This window comes from Poromitra crassiceps (assembly GCF_964638095.1).
Source record: "Poromitra crassiceps genome assembly, chromosome: 1".
In the NCBI taxonomy this organism is placed as follows: Eukaryota; Metazoa; Chordata; class Actinopteri; order Beryciformes; family Melamphaidae; genus Poromitra; species Poromitra crassiceps.
Window position 1 is genome coordinate 75,334,024 of NC_139623.1, and position 20,794 is coordinate 75,354,817.

At 46.7% G+C, this 20,794-nt stretch overlaps 1 protein-coding gene across 1 annotated transcript in view; it reads right to left on the reverse strand.

The window, feature by feature from the left end:
* Positions 1–20,794, reverse strand: part of gbe1a (glucan (1,4-alpha-), branching enzyme 1a) — a 308,612-nt gene that overhangs the window by 73,292 nt on the left and 214,526 nt on the right. The window contains exons 11-12 of the mRNA XM_083635195.1: positions 8,095–8,205; positions 6,168–6,339 (exon numbers count right to left, since the gene is read on the reverse strand). Of these exons, the coding sequence (XP_083491321.1) occupies positions 6,168–6,339; positions 8,095–8,205 (283 nt within the window). The remainder of the gene's footprint in view (positions 1–6,167; positions 6,340–8,094; positions 8,206–20,794) is intronic.

Genomic DNA, 20,794 nt, shown 5'->3' on the forward strand with positions numbered 1-20,794 from the left:
ACGCACAAAGAACGATGAGACTCTATTGTATCATCAGCAAAAAAAAGTTTATTGATATCATTTTCCGTTCTTTAGTTATCAGCCGGAGAAGATAGGTTGATTTCACCAAAAACAGACGTTTCAGACTAGAAGCTGAGATAATGAGCCTTTTGTGAAATGAAGCATTTCAAGCAAATCACTGACTCTGAAGCTAATATTTTCTGACCTGAAACATCTGAACAGTAATTTCCTTCAATAAAACAGCACCCCCACCCCCCTCAACTGCAAACTCCTCCTCCTGGGAGTGTCTCTGATGGCTCTGCTCGCTCTGCTGCGTGTGTCAGGCGACGAATCTCTGCATGGAGCTGGGATAAACTCATCCCCACCAACACACAGCTTGCATGCCAGAGCTGGGAGAAACTCACCCCCACACCAACACACAGCCTGCATGCCGGCGGAGCTTGGAGAAACTCATCCCCACACTAACACACAGCCTAACACACACCCAGCGTCTATTTTCGGAGCGCTCCGTTTTTGTGCGCCGGCTCCCAGCGTGACACTGAAAAGCCAAACCGGACTGCTGAGAATGGTTTGGCCCTTCGGCGTCGGGTGCTGCTTTTCTGGTGGCTAATCGTGTGGAGAAACTATGCAGCAGAGACAGAGGGGCTCAGTTGTGGGAGCGGATTGACTGCTGTTCGCAGCTAACGTTAGCTCCAGCCAGAGCAATCTATACGGCTCGGGCTCCAGCATCGGTTTCCGTTTCATCACGGGGCTTCTTCTGCTGTTTTTCCTCACCTTTCTCTAATCTGGAGAGCACTGTCGCCACCTAATGGGTCCGTAAAATAGCTTCTACACATTCGAAATCCCCCATACTTTCACAGGAGATGCATCAGGCTTTGATCTACGTCCCACCGTCAAAAAACGCAATTGACGACTTTAGTCGTCATTGGCACTCTACGTTACTATTTGAATTGACGACGATAGTCGTCATTGGCACTCAATGAGATAATAATAATAATAATAATAATAATAATAATCTTTCTTCTTCTTCTTTCGGCTGTTCCCGTCAGGGGTCGCCACAGCGGATCATCTGTTTCCATCGGTTTCTGTCCTCTGCATCGTCCTCCGTCACGCCCGCTGCCTGCATGTCCTCTTTCACTGCGTCCATGAACCTCCTCTTGGGCCTTCCCCTCCTCCTCTTTCCTGGCAGCTCCATCTCCAGCATCCTCCTCCCGATGTACCTCACCTCCCTCCTCCGCACATGTCCATACCATCTCAGTCTTCTCTAGATTTTCTTCCACCTGCTCCCTGCTCTCACTACTGATTGCTATGTCGTCTGCAAACATCATAGTCCATGGGGACTCCTGCCTGACCTCATCTGTGAGCCTGTCCATCACCATTGCGAACAAGAATGGGCTGAGGGCCGACCCTTGGTGCAATCCCACCCCAACCTTGAACCCCTCAGTCACTCCCACTGCACACCTCACCACCGTCGCACTGCCCTCATACATGTCCTGTACTACTCTCACATACTTTTCAGCCACTCCTGACTTCCTCATACAGTACCACACCTCCTCTCTTGGTACCCTGTCGTATGCCTTCTCTAGGTCTACAAAGACGCAATGTAACTCCTTCTGGCCTTCTCTATACTTTTCCATCAGCATTCTCAGGGCGAACAATGCGTCTGTTGTGCTTCTTCCTGGCATGAACCCATACTGCTCCTCACTAATCTTCACCTCTCCTCTTAATCTATCCTCCACTACTCTTTCCCAAAGCTTCATAGTGTGACTCATCAGCTTTATGCCCCTGTAGTTGCTGCAACTCTGTGCGTCTCCCTTGTTCTTGAAAATAGTAATAATAATAATAATAATAATAATAATAATAATAATAATAATAATAATAATAATAATACAGACAGACTGACAGACAAAATTAAGATAATCAACTGTGCTTCACATTTCAGGTTAGCAGATGTCCATATTTAAGCCTTTGTTCAAACCTGGTGCTTAACATAAGCAGAACTAAAGGTTGAGGCAGGCTCAAGCTGAGCTGACGCTTAACAGGTCACACAAGAAGCCTTCTCTTCTCCTCAGCGCGCCTTGAACCCGCCCACAACTCCCATTGACTTCATGCCTGGCAGCTTCACGCTTCGCGCGCCACGCTTGGAAAATAGGACTGAATCCTGAATGATCGCTTGAGCGTATACCTTGAGCGTGCCTTGAGCAAGGCATGCGCCCAGCTGGTGTGAATGAATGGCTTTGCCTGTTCACAAGGACGCCAAAATGAAACTTGTGAGTTCAGCGTAGGTTGAGCTTAGGTTGAGCGTTGCTTCTGCGTATGGTGTGAACGGGCTGTGAGGCCAGTGAACTTTTAACATTCAAGGCAGCAAGGTGTGATGGGTGGGGGAACAATTTTGAATACAGACTGCATTATCACGACATTTCATGACACTGAATAAAGTCTAGTTAGAATGCTGTGCAGTACAACTGCAGTACAATCCAGCTTGACAGGTGCTATAGGACACACTTCAGCTGAAGTTGAGCCTAAGTCAACAAAAAAAAACTTTCCTTCCTTCCTTCCCTCTGTGTGTGTGTGTGTGTGTGTGTGTGTGTGTGTGTGTGTGTGTGTGTGTGTGTGTGTGTGTAGGTGTGTGTGTGTGTGTGTGTGTGTGTGTGTAGGTGTGTGTGTGTGTGTGTGTGTGTGTGTGTTTGTGTGTGTGTGTGTTTGTGTGTGTGTGTGTGTGTGTGTGTGTGTGTGTGTGTGTGTGTGTGTGTGTGTGTGTGTGTGTGTGTGTGTGTGTGTGTGTGTGTGTGTGTGTGTGTGTGTGTGAGAGAGAGAAGATGGAGGGGCATTCCATTTTTTTAAGGAGGATGAGTAAGAGACCCATGAATAGTAGCCATCCTCATTACTTTGGTAAATGGGTAAATGCCCCATGGCCTGTACCACCTACAGTGTGCCAGCTGCAGGAGCAAATTGGTCTCCAGGGATTCATAGGCAGCTGTGTGTGTGTGTGTGTGTGTGTGTGTGTGTGTGTGTGTGTGTGTGTGTGTGTGTGAGAGAGAGAGAGAGAGAGAGATGGAACAGAGAAAGAAAGCAGATAAACTACAAAAGACTAAGCAAGTATAAACAAATTAATTAAGCCGCTAACGACTATACAAAATAATCCCCTTATCCCCTTCAATTAAAGAAAGAGGAGTATAAACTCTCTATAAAAATAGTAAATCTTTTTCTCTCTCCTGAAACTTCCTTGACACCCTTCGTACGTTCTGCAGCAGATCAGGGAAAGCACCCTGCCACTTAATTGGGCCCGCCTTCCACAGCGTGGTCTTGTTACTTTGTAAAGGTGGATTTCTCCCGACCCGTCCTGCAGGCCTGGCATAGCCATTACAGCTCTTTGGAGTTTGCTGGGCAACTTTGTGCTAGCGTGATTTTTCCCCCCAATCACACGTATAAAAAAGAAAATGGAGAACAGCAAATAAAGAAATACTCTAGATTAATTTTATCCTTTAGCATCATGCGATTACAGCGTTCCTATTTTCTTTACATCTTTCAGTTGCAGAGAGAGGAGACAATATTGAAAATGTACAAATGGTGGCAAGTGAATTGATGAAAATTGACATAAAAACTGTCAACGTTCTTGGAATAACTGTTTTTTCTTACAGCATGAAGACATAATGTGAAACACATAATGTGACACACCTCTGTTCTCCAGGTCAGAACCACAGGGAGTTTTTGGCTGTGCTCAAAAGGCGATATTATTCCATCTATGACAACATCACCAATCATTGTAACTTGCTGCATCTGGGCTAAACACTAAGGCCGGAGAGATCCTTACAGGAGAGATACGTCAGTTTGCACACTGCACATCCTATTCAAATGAACGCTATGCGTATATGCTCCAAATTATTTACACATTTATATGTGGTTTAACAGCTGCAATTTGAGATGTGTTTTCATTTGACATTGGCGCGGCGTTGGCACACTGCCGAGACAACACATTGGCACAGTGCTGTTAGATGAAGACAAAAGCGCCGTCGTACTGGTTCAAGTGGGTGTCATGTTGATAATTGCTCATGTACCATCTTCAGTGAAACATGGTTGACAAGTCATTCGCTAGAAAGAAGCACGTTTTATCTATCACAAACAGTGGGTAGTGACATTGTTAAGTGGAGCAGTAATTCTGATCACAGCAGTTTCTCCATACAAGGAAAATGTCTTTCATGCCATTTTTAAATGGTAAATGGACTGCATTTATATAGCACTTTTATCCAAAGCGCTTTACAATGTGCCTACATTCACGCATTCACACACCGAAGGCGGCCAGCTGCCACGCAGGGTGCTGGCACAGCCATCGGGAGCAATTTGGGGTTCAGTCTCTTGCCCAAGGACACTTTGACATGCGGACTGGAGGAGCCGGGGATCGAACCACCGACCTTCTGGTTAGTGGACGACGCTTCCTGAGCCACAGCCGCCCATGCCCTAAATGGTGTCCTTTGTGTAATATAAGTGCATGGTGGATTACTATAGAGAATGTATCAGGAGGATTTTTGAACAGTGGCATGGGTTCTCCACTGGCCTGGTTAAGCCTAGCGTGCATCTCATTGACATATAATATACATGGACGACGTGTCTCCACTTCCTACCGCTATGCAAAAATGAACCCAAAATATCTCTTTTCAGCGAGCTGCCATCTTGATTGTTTGACGTGATTTGGGACCGGAGTCTGCGCAGTAGAGTCGGGCTGAGCCCCCCTCAACCATGCCACCGTCTGATGGAGGTTTGAGGGTGTTTGTCACAGCTATCAATCAGAGTTTTTTATATCGTCAAATAACAATTTAAAAACGAACTTATCAGAAAAATGTGCATAGATCAGCGTGATAAGAAATACCTAAAATGACAGAAACCATATTTGGGAAAAATGTATTTGACGTGTACTCGCAATTGTTTAGTCTGACTCATGTCAACTAACATGGAGGGGGTTGGATTTATGACCTACCTGTATTATACTGCAGCAGCCACCAGAGGGCAATCGAGATGTTTTGGTTTCACTTTCTGGAAGTGGACATGGTGTCCATATTTATATACAGTTGATGGTGCAGCTCAGTATTCATCTCTCTCTCTCTCTCTCTCTCTCTCTCTCTCTCTCTCTTTTCTTTTTCAAATTCTCTGTCAGTGCCGGAGAGTTCACTATCAAGGTCAGGAAGTGAACAGATATTTACAGAGACCAAGAAGAGAGGGGGGGGGAGGGAGAGAGGGAGAGAGAGAGAGAGAGAAGACAGAGGAGAAACAAGTAGAGAGACAGAAAGAGAGAGGTTTTTCTGGTGCCTCGTGTGTTTTACGGAGGGACCTCAGCACAGAGGACATTCTGTAAAAAGCCTTTTCATTCCCGGGAGCCGGACAGATCAGACACACAAACACTAAGCAGAAACACCCAACCAGTAGGGGTGGGAATCACCAGATGCCCACGATACGATACTAAATCGATACTTGAGTCACGATACAATAATATTGCGATATCGCCGATATATTGAATATTGCGATATATTGAATATTGCGATATTTCAATATATTGTCACTCCTAACTCGTTTTCCTACCTTTTCCTTGACCTCACCAGAAGTAAAACATGCAGTGTTTTTTTGTTTTGTTTTGTTTTTGCCCCACACGTAGGGTACATTATTAAGCTTCTCTGGACTCAATACGCCACTGCAGGCGCGGACTGCACCATCAGGTGCTTCGGGCAGATGCCCGGTGGCCTGGCATGGCATGGCATGGCATGCAAAAAAAAATATATATATATATATATATATATATATATATATATATATATATATATATATATATATATATATATATATATATATTTTTTTTTGCAATATCAATACTTGGCATCCAAATATCGATACAATATCGTCAGGCAAAATATCGCGATACTATCGATTTTTGCCCCCGCCCCCACCCCTACCAACCAGGCCTGCTAAGTCTGTCTGTTATTAAGTGATAAAGGGCGGAGGTAGTCACACAAAGAAAGGCACTAATAAATAAATGCCACCGGGCCTCAGACACGCGCGCACACACACGCACACGCGCACACACACACACACACACACACACGCACACACACACACACACACACGCACACACACACACACACACACACACACACACACACACACGCAGAGTGGCTCACCCATGAAGTTGAGGTAGCCCTCCCCTCCCAGAGCGTGCGTGATGAGTCGGATCATCTTGTGGAGTTGGAGTCCGCGGTCAATGACAGGAGTCAGTGGGATCAGACAGCTCATGTTGGTGTACATCTCTTTGTCCATCAGCCAGAAGGCCAGCGACTTGTCTCCCACCAGGGCCTGCACACACACACACACACACACGCATGACAGAAGGCCAGCGACTTGTCTCCCACCAGGGCCTGCACACACACACACACACACACACACACACACACACACATGACGGGCTTCCTACAACACTCTCCCATGACATAATGGCAGTTTCCGCCATTTAATGATGAATATTTGCCAGCTTCTTCTGTCGAGTCGAAACGCTTTGTTACTTTTGAGGAACGAAGGATTCAAACGTTCCAGGACTATCACGAAGAAAAACATTAGGGAGTGGAATTCTTTATGGATCAATTATATATTATATTCATACATTTTCCGATGTTTTTCCTGATGATTTTGTAAGAAAAGTTGATCTATGCTTCTAAAGGGTTTATAATCTCCTTGGAATCCAATTCATTACAACTAAACTGTCACCGATTTGTCATTAGGGAATTTGTCATTTGAGTTATTATTTACTTCAAAGCTAATTGCATCCACAAGCAGCGGAGCTTGGGAAATAAATAATGTTGTTTATGGACTTCTAATAGTTACTGCAATAAAGGCGTCTGACAAAAATGACTGCGTTATTGAACATAATCTTAATCTGTCGAAACACCGTTGGCCCTTTATCTGGTTGGGTATTACCCAACTCTGTGAACCCAGAGACGCTAATGTACACCGCCTCGGAACAGATGCGGTACGGCTCCGGTACGGCTGCAAACAGACCCACACTCATGTCATCTGTCAGATGTATGCGGGATCTGACAAAAATAGAACAGGTGCGTAATTTTTCCATACCGCATGTATCGGCCATCAATTAACATGGGCAAGAGTCGATCCGTCAGTTTTGCCGGATCCGCAACGCAGCCGTAATGTATCTGGTGTACATTGCCTGTAAGACTCTGGGACAGACAGCCCATATTTCGGGGTTTCCGGTGTTGAGCGGATATGTCCGCTCCAAGACTTCCTCTTCTGTCATTGTTTACAGACTGACGACGTCTGATTATGCAGCTATAGATTATTATTATCAGCCGAATTGCCATCTGGACCTAAAACTAGGGCTGGGTTCAAAAAATCGATTCTCAGATTTTTAATCGATTTTTATTTTAATCCTCGATCATTAATCATCATTAATATCTACTTTTAGAAATTATATAGGCTGAAATCAAATCACTGTGCATAATTGTGTAAGTGTCTTTATTGACAGATGAAAAGGCTGTTATGTACCCTTTGTCACCACCTGGTGAGTAAATACTGTATATGTGTAACTAAAACCATTAAAATTGACAACAGGTCTGCAACTTTTTTTCCCCATGTATCTACTTGGCTGATTGGGAACCCCTGTGTTACATAACTGGACAGTCATGTAATTCAGGGTAGAGCTCAAAAAACACGTTTTGGTATCACTAACCAAATCAATATTGAAATTGATCGAATCGAATCGAAATTAATCAATTTGCAACCTTGTGAATCGGAATCGAATTGATTCTTGAAATTTGAACCAATACCCAGCTCTACCTAAAACACCTACAATCGATGAGCTCCAACTCCGATCAATCGGACTGGAAACAATGAGCGCAGCACAAAGACAGCACAATGACCGCAGCGCACAGAAGAGGAAGTCTCGGCACGGACATATCCGCTTAACACCAGAAATATCGGCTGTCAAGAGTCTTTCATCATCGACTCTGGGTGCCCAGATTGGGTATTACCAGAACACAGTGCCCCATGTATGCCAGCTCTACTATTGACTCTACTATAGTGAGACAGTAAAGCACCGACCTGGTCGTGGCTCTCCGCATAGCAGATGACACCCTCTCCTTGTCTCCGGTTGGTCAGGGTGTAGACGATGTTACCCATGTCCCATTGCTCGTCTTTCAATTCTTTCAGGATCTGAAGAGACGGTGGGATGACACATGAACAGTTGGTACAAGGCTAGACTTGAGGTAAACAACAAAGTCAAGAGAAGCTGTGCAAGGAGAAATCACTGAAGGCAAAAAGAGTATCACGTCATAAAATGAGAAGGCCAAAGATATCATGGAAATGATATGTTCACTAGATGGAAAGGTGATGTTGGTTAATACTGAAAAAGATTCATTGTCATTTCTCCGCTACACTGGATAATGCAGATACATTCTGGGATTGTATGGTGTGAATTGTAATTGGTTTCATTGTATCAAATTATCGGAAGACCTTTTTATGTCAGGAAGTGGTGTAATTGATCAATGTTAATTGAATATAAACGGAAGGGCAGCGGGCCGACACGCCCACAATTTAGTAGGGTCATCTGTGGCACTTCCGTGACCGTGGAGAGCGAAGGTCCGTTTCTCAATGGATTTGTCATCTAGGAGGGTTAATAAACAAATTTAGCCGGGGTGTATTTTTAAAAAAGGCGGGGAAAATATTTGAGAGACCAAAATCCAAAATGTCTGCCGTGGAAATGAACTTTTTAATGGTTTGACCTACAATGATGCACAATACATGGTTTCAGAGCTTATTCTGGTCAAGGAATACATATTTGGTGTTTATATAATGATTTGACTTATTTGTTACCTTCAAATCCAAGATGGCTGCCAATTTTGAGCTCTAAAAGGCAGTTTTTTCAAAATCGTCATAGAGCCTTCATATTAGGCTTGAATGACAGGTCTTCTCATGATGAGTTGAATAATATACAGTATAAGTATGCAGAAGTAATCTCTGAGGTCAATAAAGTCAATGTTTGTGTGTAAACAACAGTTGCTGATTTGCGGTTTCCCATTAAATAGGGTAGGCTACTGAGAATATGGTGTCCAGTTCATCCCATCACATTTTAATAATGAACCAAAAACAATTTTGCACTATAGCCTAACATAAAATAATATTCTGTATGCAAAGCTAGCAAGGTTAGTTGCTTGAGCTGAATTTAAAGGTCAACTCAAAACAAACAATGAAATTAACTTTGAAATTAAAACTGAATCCTAGGCTACTAAATTTCATCAGCACACAGTAAAGGAAACTTGTCTTTGAACTCAGCCGACTGTCTAGTCCTAATCCCTGTTGTGCAATGTCCCTTTTCAGTGAAGTTTTAGTTTTTGTTAAGAGTATGGACTTTTAATCTTGACCTTGTTGGTAGGCAACGGCCCTTTTTCAGTCAAGCATTTTCAGATTAGCTCAGTCAGTCTGTGAAGCAGTCAGTGTCAGCACTTGCGCGAGCTCGCTTTTTCTCTAACTAATGTTAACATTACACAATTTAAGACACTTTGTTTGAGGATATAAAAGGAGGTACGGTGGTGTAGTGGTAAGCACTATCGCCTCACAGCTCGAAGGTCGTGGGTTCGATTCCCACCTGGGACGATGTGAACGCTGAAGGAATGCGTGCCCGTCCGCATGTCCTCGAGTACCCATCGCCCGGGTGGGGTCGTCAAAAGGGCCTTTCTGTGTGGAGTTTGCATGTTCTCCCCGTGCCTCCCGGGGGTTTCCTTCATATAGGAACCCCCTTCACCAAAAACTTGCAATATCCTGGTTGCTAATGTGGTTCCTCCTCTGGTCGTTAAGGGCGCCTGTTCAGAGGGAGGGGAACTGGTTGGAATAGTGTGAACCTCCCACGTGCTATGTCCTACCGGTGAAGCTTCCCCTGTCAGGTGAAAAGAAGCAGCTGGCTAACTGCCCATGTCTCGGAGGAAGCATGGAGCCAGTTTCGGCTCTCCCCAGATCGGCAGAGGGTGGAGTAGCAACCAGGATAAAGAAATTACGTTAGCACTAATGGGGGATAAAAATGGGATAAAAAATCGGGGGGGGGGGGGGGGGGTGGATATATAAAAAAAGAAAAGAAAAAGAAAACTTTGTTTGAGGTTATCAACGTTATTCACTAGTCTAAAGATAGTTCTACCATCAAGAACATATAAAACAAAAGCAAAAACAATTTTTATTTGTAGAAGTCATCATTGATATTTGGTGTTAGCTAACGTTAGGTAACGTTATTATTTTTAGCTAAAGTTAATGTTATCTGTCTCCACAATTCTGTCAACTGACATATGCATTTGCTTTTGAAAATAAACAGCGTATAACAGCAATATAATATAACAGTAATATAATAGCGAGTTGCTTTCCCTCCCAATGAAAGACAAAGCACACAATGTCCTATGAATGTGTCCTAAAATGTGACAAGCCTTGCAAGCCCACCGATACAATAAATCAAGGCAAATGGGACAGCTTACAATTAAAAGCCCAAGACTGGTCAGGACTTGATAAATTTGATGATGTTTACACCACCACCTCCTGGGAAGATGGGGCAACCAATCGGTACATGCATTCGTCATGTTATATTTCTATTTAATCTTCAGTTATGCTTAAGCAAGCCAGGCTGTTTATTTTCAAAAGCAAATGCATATGTCAGTTGACAGAAGTGTGGAGACAGATAACATTAACTTTAGCTAAAAATAATAACGTTACCTAACGTTAGCTAACACCAAATATCAATGATGACTTCTGCAAATAAAAATTGTTTTTGCTTTTGTTTTATATGTTCTTGATGGTATAACTATCTTTAGACTAGTGAATAACGTTGATATCCTCAAACAAAGTGTCTTAAAGTGGGTAATGTTAACATTAGTTAGAGAAAAAGCGAGCTCGCGCAAGTGCTGACACTGACTGCTTCACAGACTGACTGAGCTAATCTGAAAATGCTTGACTGAAAAAGGGCCGTTGCCTACCAACAAGGTCAAGATTAAAAGTCCATACTCTTAACAAAAACTAAAACTTCACTGAAAAGGGACATTGCACAACAGGGATTAGGACTAGACAGTCAGCTGAGTTCAAAGACAAGTTTCCTTTACTGTGTGCTGATGAAATTTAGTAGCCTAGGATTCAGTTTTAATTTCAAAGTTAATTTCATTGTTTGTTTTGAGTTGACCTTTAAATTCAGCTCAAGCAACTAACCTTGCTAGCTTTGCATACAGAATACTATTTTATGTTAGGCTATAGTGCAAAATTGTTTTTGGTTCATTATGAAAATGTGATGGGATGAACTGGACACCATATTCTCAGTAGCCATACCCTATTTAATGGGAAACCGCAAATCAGCAACTGTTGTTTACACACAAACATTGACTTTATTGACCTCAGAGATTACTTCTGTGAATTTATACTGTATATTATTCAACTCATCATGAGAAGACCTGTCATTCAAGCCTAATATGAAGGCTCTATGACGATTTTGAAAAAACTGCCTCAAAATTGGCAACCATCTTGGATTTGAAGGTCAAAAATAGGTCAAATCATTATATAAACACCAAATATGTATTCCTTGACCAGAATAAGCTCTGAAACCATGTATTGTGCATCATTGTAGGTCAAAGCATTAAAAAGTTCATTTCCACAGCAGCCATTTTGGATTTTGGTCTCTCAAATATTTTCCCCGCCTTTTTTAAAAATACACCCCGGCTAAATTTGTTTATTAACCCTCCTAGATGACAAATCCATTGAGAAACGGACCTTCGCTCTCCACGGTCACGGAAGTGCCACAGATGACCCTACTAATTAGGGCTTTGCGCGGCACTATTCCAGCGCGAAACGGGCGGTAACGCAAAATTACCGCCGTTGCGAAGATAGGGCCCTATGTCTGCAGTAGGAGATCTGAATTGTTTAGAAGGACTTGGTGTCTTACAAACTTGCACTTTACCAACCAAAGTGATTGTATTTTCCTTGATTGTTCTGCTTGTTACATGTCCAGTCACCGAAAATAAAAATGAACTGAACTGAACGGAACCATGGCGTTCTAAGAAAAAAAAAAGAGGGAAAAAAAAGAAATTGTCTGGTCTAGATTCAGAGATAGATTGTGCTTGCTGATAATTCAACCATATCGCGAATATGACGATATTATTGAAATTCAATCAATCAATCAATCAGATTTATTTATAGAGCACATTTAAACATGACACATGTCAACCAAAGTGCTGTACATAGGGTAGATAGATACACAAAAAACATCAGGCAACATCTGGTCAGAAATCATCGGGACACATAGGGAAACCAAGGCATGAATCAGCTAGAATGGGGAAATGCTAGCAGGTAGAAGTGGGTTTTCAGGTTAGATTTGAAGGCCTCTATCGAGGGGGCGAGCCTGATAGAGGTGGGGATGCTGTTCCACAGGACAGGGGCTGCAGCAGCAAAGGCACGGCCCCCCCTAAGCTTGAGGTTGAACCTCCGGACTGTCGGCAGCCTCTGATCGGCTGACCTGAGGGCTCTAGTGTTTTTTACCATGTAAATGCAAATTACCATGTAAACACTATTATCCGATTGTCTAACTGGAGTATGGTCATAATCAGAGTAGGAATAACCCAGTTAGAAGTTTATATGGGCATTTCAATAGAGGAAATGTCATGTAAATCTTCAGTCAGTAAGACAGCAAGAGACAGCAGCGAGTTCCCATGCATTACAATGTGCCACCTGTATCAGGTTATTTGGCTGTATTTGAAGAAGTGTAAAGTACAGTACAGAGGACATTACACACATCTGTCTTTGGAACTAGTAGCAGCAGTGACAGGGAGAAAACAACGGGAGAGGACGAGCTGAAAAGGCAGACGATTTGGTTGATTAGTATTGGATCAAAGGGGATTTGGTTGATTAGTATTGGATCAAAGGGGGTTTGGTTGATTAGTATTGGCTGAAAGGGGCAGTGTTTATTGGCTACACTCCATCTTGTGTGATCTTGTATGAATGAATGATCACATCATATTTCCACACTTAAAAACACATCTACATGGAGGGTGGGGTTAAGTTCTGACAAAGTTGCTGGCTTGCAACAAGAACTGGCAGAGCTGATCCACTGACATACAATCTGAAGGCTACAGATAAGCGAGTTAAATTTGACTGTGATTGTGGATTGTTTTAGCCTGACCTGCGAGGGAGCGTAGTGCAGACATGACTGAAATGGCTCAGATAGGGTGACAGTGTGTGGGACGGGTGTGTGTTTGGAGGTTGATGGTGTCAGGTCTGAGGTGTGACTTGACTGAGGAGCAAGGTGTGATTGTGACAGTAAGATAAAGATCTTTCATTTCCTTCCACCACTTTTTGAAGCCGCTCCTATCAGTCTGTCCTCGTCTGCTGCGGTTGGCCAGCAGGATTGTTTTTTTTAAAGGTAATAATCAACAAGTAAGATATCCCCATGTGAGGTAACACAAAAATGTACATAAACATACATTTACCAGACATACAATGCAGTAAACAAGGATTTACCCCTGTTTGGTTTTCTGCATGTCTGCACATTCTTCATATTGCATGTGGCCAGATCTTTTTGTGGATGGTAGTTTCAGGCATAGACATGTGTCATGATGGGGCGAAAGTATGCAGGTTTCACTTCGTTTCTAACTCGAGCTCTCGCTCTAGTGCCATATGGCTGCCATGTAGCGCCACTGGATGAACTAATTTTTCTCCAAAAATGTCTTTTTATAAAACCACCCATCCCACCTACTGGTGACATGGTATACATGAGAAATGTATGTCACGTCCACCCACTTCTTGTGTAGCTTCACCCTTCCTGATCATCCAGCGAGCTGCGTGGACGTATCTCTGATTTCTCCGATACATATTGCTAACACAGTTGCATTCTTAGCCGAGGCTAACTCCGTCTCAACAGCCCCCCAAACTAACAGCGTTCGGCGGACGAGACTCAGACAGGCCACGGGATTCCGAACCTGTTCTCTTTGCCTCGGGCGGTGGTTCCAGCTTCGTCAAAGCTAAGAGTGTTTTCGCCTTTCTTGTTAGCTATAACCGTCTTGTGTGTTGCTATTTGTCGCCGTGCAATTAGCTTCTTACGCTAGCTTGCTTGTTGTTCTTATGCTAGCTTGCTTGCTGTTCTCCTCGGCTGAGGCGACATTAACTCATTGAGTGCCAATGACGACTAAAGTCGTCAATTCAAATAGTAACGTAGAGTGCCAATGACGACTAAAGTCATCAATTGCGTTTTTTGACGGTGGGACGTGGATCAAAGCCTGATGCATCTCCTGTAAAAATATGGGGGATGTTGAAGGTGTATAAGCTATTTTACGGACCCATTAGGTGGCGACAGTGCTCTCCAGATTAGAGAAAGGTGAGGAAAAAAGAGTAGAAGAAGCATGGGGAAACGGAAACCGATGCATGCTGTAACGTTAGCTGTGAACAGCAGCCAATCTGCTCCCACAACTGAGCCCCCCCCGTCTCCGCTGCGACAGTTCCTCCACACGATTAGTTGCCAGAAAAGGAGCACCCGACACCAGCGTCCCTCCGAAAAGTCAAATTATTCTCAGCTGGAAGCGCTGGGAGCGGCGGAACGGCGGAGCGCTGTGAAAAAGCTGGGTGCAGCGCACTTTGAAACGTGCAGAGCAAACGTGCAGCAGAGAGCCACCAGAGACACTCCCACGGAGGAGTTTGCAGTTGAGGGGGGTGGGGCACGCAGGGCACCATACAACACCGACCCAGACAGCAGGCTCGATGGACAGATTGGCAAACACAAGCTAGAATACCTGATGCCCACCAGCAGTAAATCAAGACCAGCAAGAAGGTGTAGGGTCTGCGCACGCAGGGGCCAGCGCTGCTGGTTGCAGCTAAAAAATATTATTTTGCCATCAAAATTCCTTTGTTTTCGCTGTTTTATTGAAGGAAATTATTTTTGAGGTGTCACTACATCAGAAAATATTAGCTTCAGAGTCAGTGATGTGCTTGAAATGCTTCATTTCACAAAAGGCTCATTATCTCAGCTTCTAGTTTGAAACGTCTGTTTTTGGTGAAACCAACCTATCTAATACTGCTGATAACTAAAGAACGGAAAATTATATTAATAAACTTTTTTTTGCTGATGATACAAGAGAGTCTCATCGTTCTTTGGGCGTGTTCGGTGTTTACATAGTAATATCACACAATATTCTGTGGGCCTCGAGAAATCACTGAAAATGCTCTGAAAGGGCTGGCACTGGGAGCATCCGTTTTCCAGAAGTGGCTGGCACTCAATGAGTTAACGTCTGAGATGAAAAAAATAATTATGAGATAAATAGCTATAAACTAGCCACTAGCTAGTTAGCTTGCACAGTTACGCGTCGCTTCCCCGTGATTAGACTCAGGGTAGAGGCTCGCTATTCACAGGCGTGTGTTCGTCTCTCAGGTTCTCTTATGCTAGCATTAGCTAGTTGTTTCTTAGCTGGGCACAGGCTGTGCTTAGCTGCTTCTTGCCTTCCCGCTCCGGTAAGGCATTATAGGCGCGTAACGCTACCATTGCTCTTGCGCGTTAGCTAGCCTTGCAGGGTTCGCTTTTAGCTTTCTTCCAGATTAGCTAGAAGGCTTTCTCTTGTGCTAGCCATTAGCTAGCCGGCTAGGCTTGGTTCCGCTGCTTCCCTATTAATTTAGGGTACTTTTGGAGGTTGCTTTTAGCATCCTTCTAGGTTTGCTAAAGCTCCCTATCGATAGCCGTGTCTTCCCTGAGGGCCTCCCTCTTCCTCGAGGATGAATTGCCTCCTAGCGGGCCGCCTCTGAGGAGTGTCTCCGTGGAGTCTGACCGAAACCCCAAGGGGGTAGAGGACCAAGCCCCTCAGGGCGAGCTGGACGAGCTACCCCCACTGCAGTGGGGAGACGAGCCCATGCCGCCCGAATTAGAGCAGGATAGTTTCCAGTACGAGCCCCTAGAGATTTCGATCCGAGGGGACCTGGGCGAGAGGGAGGAGGCTTGGCAAGGTAGCACCATTGCCGAGACGATGTACGAGGACGTCCGCCCTGCCGCGAACAAGCCTTATCAGAAGCAGTTTAGGGGAGTGATAGCCAGAGCCACAGCGAAGCTGGGCATCTTATGGACTGAGCCACCCCCAGCCCCGGCCTCAGTGCTGCAGAGGCGCTTCTTTCAGAACTACCAAGCCCCCCGCCCAATGCGTGACATGCCCCTCTGCGAGGACGTGCGTGTCGCGGTGCAGACGGTGTGGGATAGGCCCCAGAAAGCCAAGGCGTTGGCATAGGTCAGCCCTAGACAGCGAGGCCCGGCTGGGCTACACGAAAATGCCCCCTCTAGAGGAGGTGGTGGCAGCCCACCTGTCCCCCACCTCCAGCAAGCCCACCCTCCCCTCCAGGGCATGCCAGATGATGGCTAAACTGGCCGAGAAGTCTTAGCTGGCGGCGGGCCAAATGGCCACTATGGCCAACAACATGGCCATTCTCCAGGGACACCAGGTAGCCCTCCTGCAGGAGCTGCAGGATAATCCCTCACCGGAGATGTACACAGAGCTCCGGATGGCCATGGACTATGCTCTCCGCATGGTAGATTGTGTGGCCCAGAACTCCGGGAAGGAAATGGCCTTTTCCGTCATTACACAACACCATCTCTGGCTCAATTTGACCCAGCTGGCGATGCTCGACAAGAAAAAGCTGCTAGGAGCCAGGATCTCCCCCTCGGGCTTGTTCGGACCCTCGTGGAGAACATGACCCAGCAGCTGGAGAGGCAGAGGCAGGATTCCGCGGCGGTCAGGTCCCTCTTGCCGCGGTGGCAGTGAGGTGACAACCATCAGGCGCCTGTACCAGAGCGATCCTGGAGTCGTCCCCCGGGACCCAGTGCTTCTCGATCCACGCCACGCCCACGGGCGAGGGGCCCCGGCCAGGGCGTGCCGCCCCTCACAGGCTACAAGCCATCCTGCCACAGCGGGGCCATCCTGGACCCCGCAGACGGTTGTGCTGCGGCAGCGGCAGCGTGGCCCCCGCCCGCAACAGCGTGGATCTGGCACTGCGGGCGCAGCCGGGAAACCAGCACGCACCTAGTCACCCTCTTCGGGGGAGGGGGGGATAGTGAGCCTGCGGTTGTTGGGGCCCAGAAGTGCCTGACCTCGGCCCGGAGCTCAACAGAGGCCTATTTGGTTCTTTCAGGGCACCTCCTGCTGGCGCAAGACGACCAGTGGGGGCGTCAGCTCGCCGTGGTCTGTGGCCTACGCCAGACTTCGGTTTGTAGCCTCAAGGACAAGCCCACCGTCGTCAGTGCCCAGTGCCCGACTTCGGTTAGGAGCTCTCCTAGGTCCCATCACTGGGGAACCCCCGACAGGTGCAGGACGCCTGGCAAGGGGATCAGCTCACCTTGGTCTGTGGTCACGGCCCGACCTCGGTTTGTAGCTTCCAGGACAAGGCTATCGTCGATGGAGCCCTAGGCCCATCTTTGGCCGGGAGCTCTCCTAGGGACCTTGCCTTGCTATTGGGACGCCCCCTACCGGTGCAAAACTCTGGGCGACGACACCAGCCCTCCGTCGTCGGGAACCCAGTGCCCGGCTTCGGACAGGAGCTTTCATGGGACCCATACTTGGCCTTCAGAATGCCTCCAGCTGGCGGGAACCACCTGGCGAGGTGACGAGCCCACCAGTGTCCGCGCCCGTGGGGGGATTCCTCCCTGGCCTTCAGCCGAGCGAAGTAACGAGCTGGCCATCGTCGGTGCCCAATGCCCGACCCCGAGCTCCAAAGAGGCTTTTGTCCCTAAAGTCCCCCCGGCCGGCGAAAGCCACATGGCAGGAGGACCAGCCTGCCTTAGTCCGCCCCCGAGATGCGAATTTGGCCCGGAGCTGCATAGGGGATTTTGCCCCGGCGTGCCCCGTTTCTGCGGAGCGGGCCATGCAGCAGTGGGCACCGCCGTCTTGCTACGAGAGGCCGTCTTTGTTGAACAAGCTCCACGCTTGGAAGCGACTATGTTCTCCAACCCCATGGCTCCTGCACACCCTACAGAAGGGTTACGCTTTTCAGTTTGCCATGCCCCCGCCCGCCTTCGATGGTGTTCCCGATTCAGCGGCGGACGAGAGGTCCTCGACCATACTCCAAGAGGAGGTCTCTGCTCTAATCGCCAAGGGGACGATACGCTCTGTCCCCAAGGGCGGAGGAGCGCTTGGGGTTCTACCACAGATACTTTGCCGTACCCAAGAAGGACAGCTCCATGCGGCCAATACTGGATCTTCAGCGTCTCAACAAGATGCTGAGGAAATTCCCCTTTCGCATGCTTTCCCTCCCCTGCCTCTTCAATGCGATGAGGCCGGGGGATTACTTCACGTCTGTGGATCTGAAGGACACGTTCTTCCATGTTCCTGTAGTACAAAGGCACAGGAAATACCTAAGGTTCTCCTTTCGGGGAAGAGGCTTACGAGTTTTGTGTCCTGCTTTTCGGCATGTCCTTGAGTCCTCGGACATTCACCGTATGCGTGACAACAGCGCTGGCCCCACTCCGTGCAAGGGGGATACGCGTTTTCCTCTACCTCGACGACGCACTCATAGTGGCGGACTCGAAGGTCCTTGCTATGGAACACACCAGGGCGGTGACGGATCACCTGGAGGCCCTGGGGTTTTTGGTGAACTGGCAGAAGTGCTGCCTCGCCCCGGCGCAGGTTGCGACCTTCCTGGGGCTGGAGTTGGATTCTCGGGCCATGAGAGCGCACCTCTCTCTGGAAAGGCAGGCCGCACCATACGGACAGCTAGAGCTATAAGCTTGGGGCGCACTGTGTCAATGCATCAATGCACAGTCATGTTGGGGCTTATGGCCTCAGCGGTAGACGTGCTCCCACTGGGACGGCTTCACATGCGCCCAATGGAGTGAAGCTACACGAGAAGTGGGCGGACGTGACGTAGTCACGGTGATGGTAAGTGGGTGGCCGCACCATTTCTCATGTATACCATGCCACCAGTAGGTGGGATGAGTGGTTTTATAAAAAGACATTTTTAGAGAAAAATGGCACTAGAGTGAGAGCTCTCGTTCTCACTCGTAAAACCTGGGTTGTAGCACAACCCTAACGTTTTCATTCCCACCCAACAGTATGCACAGTCCCGCCCTGTCCTGTTGAAGGTGCTAATCATTGAAAACCTGGATATTCTTGTACCTCCATGGTACACGGGTGCTGATCCCTGCAGTATATTGTAGAGGCAGTCGCAGAGAAAAAAATTGCACTAAAGTTTGATTGATGCTTCTCTCATTTGCTTGGTGTGCAATAATCATACAAATAATCAGAGTGTAAACCTCATTCAACTCAACCCAATCAAATAGTAAATTGGGGTGGAGGGCACTCTGTCTCATGCCTTCTGGTCCTGCCCTTTACTGACTGGATTCTGCGCCAAAATATTTGACTGGTACTCTAAGTCTAAAGGTGCTCTTATGCTCGAGCAAAGCTCCGTGGGGGTGGGGCCCCGCGAGTCTCCGTAGTCACCGTGCAGACCTCGCGCTGGGGCAGATGCCATTATACTCAGAAAGGGATCACCATGTATTGTACAATGGTGAGAACAGCCCGTGAAAAGTCGCAATGAAACGCTGTGCAGTACTGAGTGCGCTTTCACTCTCAAACGACTGCACATCAGCACATGAAGGACTCACCAAACTTGTTTTTACTGAAAGCCGTTTTTACTACTCAGCCCTGATAGCCTACTACTCTGTGCTGCTTTTAATCTCTCTCAATAATGCTCTTAACACAACACATTTACTTGGTGAAATGACTAAAAACGAACAGTTGCAAATCTAAGTTTATAGCCTACCACATGGGTCAAGAAATGTGGCGAAAACACAGCTCAGTGTTCAGGGCTCAATGGTTTGTATGCAGCCATGTTTGGAGAGAGGCTCGCGCTGTTAGAAAAAATATCAGGCCGCTGGACCACGCGCATAACCACGCCCAACAAATTTACGTAATTTGACGCGCCCGCCCCTCGCTCCACCCCCGCGCCCTTCACGGCAGGGTGAGCATAATTCAGCCTTAAGGCCTACAAAACAACCCTTCAGCCGGAGGCAGAACTTGCCATCTTCGGCTGCTCGGAGTCCTCTCTGGACTTAGCTGTGCAACAATCTCTGACACAGGGGACAATCGTTGCCAAGAAACTCATTCTGCAGAAATGGAAGTCCCCCTCTCCACCCTCTTCTCAGTTGGCGGACATGCTCTCTGTTATACGGATAGAGAGACTCCGGTTCCTGAGGACCAACTCACCTCTGAGATTTCTAACTATTTGGGACCCGTTTCTGGTCTACCTTGACGAGGTTAGGGGCGACGGGTGATTCGCCCGGCTGGTCTCCCATGGACAACCTTGTGTGGAATCCCATGCATACTTTTTTTACAAGCACATAGGCTCTTTTTTTTCTTTCTTTTTTCCGCCCCCCCTGATTTTTTATGCAATTTTTATCCCCCATTAGTGCTAATTTTAAATTAATTAAATTAAATTTTAATTTATCCTGGTTGCTGCTCCACCCTCTGCCGATCTGGGGAGAGCCGAAACTGGCTCCATGCTTCCTCCGAGACATGGGCAGTAGCCAGCCGCTTCTTTTCACCTGACAGGGGAAGCTTCCCCGGTAGGACATAGCACGTGGGAGGATCACGCTATTCCAACGTGTTCCCCTCCCTCCGAACAGGCGCCCCTAACGACCAGAGGAGGCACCACATCAGCGACCAGGCATTGTCCCATATGCTATGCTCACATCATAAGGAAATAATTGGATGATGTCTCGTCGCTACAACTTGGAAGCATTTAAATGTTGATTGTATTAGTGTCA